At 35.8% G+C, this 5,717-nt stretch overlaps 1 protein-coding gene across 1 annotated transcript; it reads right to left on the bottom strand.

Moving 5' to 3' along the window:
- Nucleotides 1-1,396: 1,396 nt before the first annotated feature.
- On the bottom strand, nucleotides 1,397-3,648 carry LOC113286444 (probable peroxidase 61). The gene is made up of 4 exons (XM_026535065.1): nucleotides 3,318-3,648; nucleotides 3,052-3,231; nucleotides 2,784-2,943; nucleotides 1,397-1,943 (listed from the first exon to the last, which is right to left on the bottom strand). Exons 1-4 carry the CDS (start codon nucleotides 3,567-3,569, stop codon nucleotides 1,513-1,515), a joined length of 1,023 nt encoding a protein of 340 aa, XP_026390850.1. The 5' UTR covers nucleotides 3,570-3,648; the 3' UTR covers nucleotides 1,397-1,512.
- Between the last annotated feature and the right edge of the window lie 2,069 nt (nucleotides 3,649-5,717).

Below are 5,717 nucleotides of genomic sequence, written 5' to 3'. Positions count from 1 at the left end.
ATAGATAATTATTTAATTAATCTCTTTTTATTGTCCTATCTCGTTTAGATAATTATCAAGTCCAGATCAGTTGCCTTTACTGATGTCAACCACCGATGGTACACAACAACTACATGGATTTTTTTTTTTGATAAACGAAAAGAAGTACTAGTTGGAGCCAATCATACAAATATTTTTTGCCTCCCAGATTTGGGGACTTTGGTTTTTACCCCCAAATAAGGAGACTTGTCGAAGGTCAGGGAAGTTTTTGGACTAGAAATCCTTACAATTGACCTTTTCAAAAAAACTTAAATCAGTTAACAAATTGTATACTATAGAGTTCGTCTTCCAGGTTGTCATTCTTTGGCTACCTTGCAGGGTGCTATTAAGGTTCCTGTTGTTTCCCAATAGATTGAAAATTCTGCAGTTCAGCCTTGACGCCCACTGGAGAGCATCCTGAGCTGTTATGCAGTCGCCTTCCTCTTTTCTTTGAGCTCTAACTCCTCGTGTGGATCTTTCAATTGTGTGTCCTGAGGGACCTGTAATAGAAACACCAACACCCATTAGCCATGTAAGAGAATTGAGATTGGACATATAAGCAAAGGTAACATTCAGGTTAGATGTAAATTATTTGTCCTGGTAGGAATTCTGTCTGTTAAGTTCAGATGGTTCATTATGAGGGTAGTTGTGGCTTTAGGATTTGGTTGCATCTTATGGAAAGCCACATCATATCCGACTTTCCAAATGAACTAACATAAGGTAGTTGTTATAGTATCCCAAGCTTCCCAATGAGTTTGGGGATGGTTTCTGGAAAACCAAGAGGAGCACCAGTCAACTAGAGAAGTAAAGTCTAGGGTGGAGGCAGTCAAGTTTAGGGAATAATGAGCCCGAACAGCTCTGGTAAAGTTGTATTGCATTAGCAAGTGTTTTCTTGTCTCAATATGAGTCTTGCACATCACATAAACAGGGTTAATATAGGAAATATAGGTGTAAATGTGCCCACTAAAAAGTAAAATGTTTTGTTGCAATTTTCAAGTGAATAAACTGATTCTTGGGATAACCTTCATATCCCAAAATTTCCCCGCTAACGTGTCTTTTTGTTGGTACTTTTTGTTATCTAAGATGTCGTACAGAGATTTACTAGTGAAGAGATCTTGGTGGTTTTCCAGCCCTCTTAAAGTATCCTCATTATCTCTGTTAGGTTTTACACTAAGGATTCTTGTTATAACTTCCAGTCAAAGTAGAGTTAGGGTATTTGGATGTTCCAACCAGTTTCAGACATGAGATGAGCGACAAGAGAGAGCCCACTATCACTGCTATCACAATTGGGAGTAATTGGATTTCCCTTTATTTTGTTTGAAGCAGATGTAAACTACATGGGTATTCACATAATATTCCTGTCTTATTAGCCAAATTGAGCACATTTGTTTTCTTTTGAAGCACTCATTTGTTTCTCTTTTCCTCCTTTGTATTTTATTTTTCATTATACAAAAAATATAAGTAAAAAATTATCCAAATTGAATCTAGTATTTGTTATTTTTTAACGAAGCGGCAATGTTTACGTATTTGTCCCTGATCTCCAGTCAAGACTCCGATACTTCCCATTCGGTTCATGGACAATGCCCATGCTCTTCTCCAGTCTTCAAATCCAACTGCTCCATCTGCAAATATGTCTGAAATTTGTTTGGTATCAGGGCCAAAGAGTAGTTGTTGATCAACACCTAGAATCGCTTTATTATTTAAAACCCTAGTGTAGTAATTGTTGTCGAACTTGTATTTGGTGTTTTCCGGGTTCAAAGGAATAAATTTATCAGCTTCTCCCCACTTTCTCCTTTCCGGACATATCTTCTTCATATCATTCACCAGCGATATGTCCATGTTTGGATCTGGTTTTCTTGTATTGTTGAAGTTGTATAAGCGATCGGCGATAATACTGCATCGTGTTGAACCCATCGTGTGTGCACCTGAAGGGTGAAATTTAAAGAACAAGAATTAATTTAACGATATAGCTAGAGAAATGTACTACCTCCGTCCTACAAAAAGCAAGTTTTCGTTTTCTATTTTTCCTAATTTAAGTCTTGCTCCGTTCGTTCCAAAGCTCGAAAGTCAAATCATTTTTTTAATTAACAAATTTGGCGACTATTTCTCTCTCCTATTGTTTTCTTTAAAATATCAAGCGAACCGCTATTCTTTTAAGGATAAATTAGGGGTAAAGATGACCAAGTAATTCAAATTTTAAATAAGAGGGGGATGTATGGACACTCTTAGATGGACAAGGTCGGACAAGATTTACGTCATTTTGTCCGCAAAACACAAATGACAATGAATTTAAGTCTAATATTTTATTGATGTGTTCCTATTATAAGACTCTACATTCCTACCAAAAATGAATGCAATTTGAGATAGCAAACCTGACCATCTACCGATCTTAGTTTCAACCGTTAATTTTGAAAAGACGATATTCAAAGAGGTAAATGGTGGTTTTATACATCTCGAATTGTGCTCATTTTTTTGTAGGAATGTAGAGTCACACAAGAAGAATATACTATCAAAATATTATACTTAAATTCATTGTCGTTTGGGTTTTGCAAAGAAAATGGCGCAGATCTTGTCCGACCTTGTACATCTAAGAGTGTCCATGGATCCTCCCTCTTTAAATAATTGGTTTTCTTATACCTTTGTGCAAAACCAAACAATCCTTCTTCTTTTTTGTTTTTTTTGAAACAAAGACAATATGTAATTCTGCTATAGAAACACCTATTACCTAATTGAATAAAGGTTGGGGATTGAGATGAGAAAATTACCCAGGAGGGTGGTCATATCCATGACATCTAAACCTTTGGACCTGAAGTAAGCGAGAGAATCTTCCCATGAAATGGAAGGGGGTGGAAGGTCCACTGCTGCTTTATTTGAAACCAGGCCATCTCTTCTACCCGTTTTCAGAGGATATGATGGTGCTCCCGCCTGCAAACATATTATTTCAGTGTTATAATCCAAAATGTTTAGAAGCTAGATTGATACGACCCAGAAAAATTCAAGAATCAATGGAACCATAAGCACGTAAAAACGCACCAGATGAACTGCATCTCTAGTGGCAAGCTGAAGGATATCAGCACAAGATACTACTCCTGGGCACCGTTGTTCTATAACCGACTTGATCCTGTCGATAACTGCAAATCCACCTAGTGCTACATTTTGTCGTGCCGTTCTCTCAGAGTCTGGACCATCTAGGAGAACTGAACCATCGCAACCCTGTAAAATGTACACAACAAATTGAAGTCAAGAATAACTTCTTCCTGGATCGACTTATATAGCACATGAAGCTACTACAAACATACCGATACAAAGCAATCAGAGTACGTCAAGCGAAGGAGTTTAGCAGTGATGGAACGATCTTTCATCCAATGCAGCTTAATTTGGTGCTTGATATATTCCTCAACATCTGGACACTGACCGTTCAACTTGTAAAATTTACGCCTGAGACCTGCTGTTGGTTGAACTGTAACTGCCCCATCAACAGTAGACATTGTTGCAATAACTAACAAAACTACCATAAACAGAATAGAGTAGAAATCTCTTCTCATGACCATGTCTTCTTCTTCTTAAATCTAAGAGACAGAAAGTTAAGAAAATGTGTGAGTGATAAAGAGGAAACAAATTAGTCTTTGACTGAAGGAGGAGATCTGTTTAAGATAGTTTGATAGATCTCCATTTTATAGTGAAAAATGACTTTGCTTAGAACACAGTTCACATGTTTGTACTTTTAGCTACTTGAATCCACCATCTGAATTATCCAGCTAGCAAAATGAAACAGCGTAACGTAAATTTAGTGTGGAGTCGTCTTTGTTCTTAAATAATTCTATGAAATTTTACCAAGGCAACTCCCAACTTGAAAGATGTAAGACTGCTGAATTTTATGCACGTATAATCCAACGCGTGAAATCCAACAGTGTGACTTAAACTCGAAGTCTGCTAACTATATACCAAAATGTCAAATTGGTCGAAGTAGTACTATATTTTAATTAAAATGACCAAACAAAACGACCGACCATAAAACATACCCGGCTAACTTGCGGAATTCACAATTATTAGTCCAATAAGGGTTTGCAGATCGGCTTCTTCTTCTCCATTTTACGGCCTCATGAGCAAGTGCTCGCCACTTGAGTGGAGGAGAAGACTACGCTAATTTCCTACTTGTAATCCATTGTCAACTGGGATTAATCAGCACAAAGTGGGAGCATAATTAGCAACTCCAACTTTATCAGCGATCCAAAAAAAATTTTATTAACTTTTCCACCACTTGTATGATATAATAATATTTTTTTCTTTTGTAAGTAAGATATCGCATTAAAAATACTAAGATTCGGAAAGAGTCGGAGTTACAAAAGAAGTAGAGCCATCGAATCTGGGATTAGGTGTGTTCCCAATAGGGAAAAATATCGTTTGGTCCTTTTTTAGGTGGGCCCATGTCAGTTTAGTCCTTTGATCAAACGCCTTTACTATTTGGTCCATAATTATTTAAAAATATTAAATGGACAAAAATACCCTTCCGTGTTAATTTTTACTTATTTTTTGTAGCAGTTCATTGTCAAAATGAATTCCTGTTAATTTCTACTTATTTTTTCAGAAATCACCTATATAAACCAGAATTCTTTTCAGAAATGAACTCCATATAAAAACCTAAAAAAAACAGAGTTCATTCCAGAAATGAACTCCATATAAAACCTAAAAAAACCAGAGTTCATTCCAGTAATGAACTCCATATAAAACCTAAAAAAACAGAGTTCATTCCATAAATGAACTCCATATAAAAACCTAAAAAACCAGAGTTCATTCCAGAAATGAACTCCATATAAAAACCTAAAAAACAGAGTTCATTCCAGAAATGAACTCCATATAAAACCTAAAAAAACCAGAGTTCATTCCAGTAATGAACTCCATATAAAACCTAAAAAAACAGAGTTCATTCCATAAATGAACTCCATATAAAAACCTAAAAAACCAGAGTTCATTCCAGAAATGAACTCCATATAAAAACCTAAAAAACAGAGTTCATTCCAGAAATGAACTCCATATAAAACCTAAAAAAACCAGAGTTCATTACAGAAATGAACTCCATATAAAACCTAAAAAAACCAGAGTTCATTACAGAAATGAACTCCATATAAAACCTAAACAAGACAGAGTTCATTCCAGAAATGAACTCCATATAAAAACCTAAAAAAAAAGAGTTCATTCCAGAAATGAACTCCATAAAAAACTTCATCTTCAACAACAGCAGCAGATTTTTAGGGTTTGACGAGTTCATCTTCATCATAATCTCCAATCACAGCAACAACAAGAAAACCAAAAAACCCAATTAAATATTCAACAACAATAGATCTATCTTGAATTCGTCTTCATCTTCTTCATCATCACCAATCGCAGCAAACATCAAGAAAAAAAACCTAATTAAATCTTCAACAACAACAGATCTATCTTTGACAGCAACAACAGTAGCAGAAGATGCGTTCGTCTTCTTCTTCATCGTCTACATCACAAACCAGTTCATTCAATAAATGAACTCCGTCATCTTCATCTTTTTCACCAGCAACAACACTCATCTTCATCATCTTCATCGTCTCCATCATCAGCAGCAACAAAAACAGACGAAAAAACATCAAAAATATTCATCACAAACCAGTTCATTCAAGAAATGAACTTCGTCATCTTCATCTTCTTCATCATCAGCACTCATC

Source organism: Papaver somniferum, chromosome 6 (genome assembly GCF_003573695.1).
Source record: "Papaver somniferum cultivar HN1 chromosome 6, ASM357369v1, whole genome shotgun sequence".
Classification (NCBI taxonomy): domain Eukaryota; kingdom Viridiplantae; phylum Streptophyta; class Magnoliopsida; order Ranunculales; family Papaveraceae; genus Papaver; species Papaver somniferum.
The sequence above is the reverse complement of the archived record's forward strand: the minus strand, read 5'-3'. Positions and strand labels throughout refer to the sequence as shown.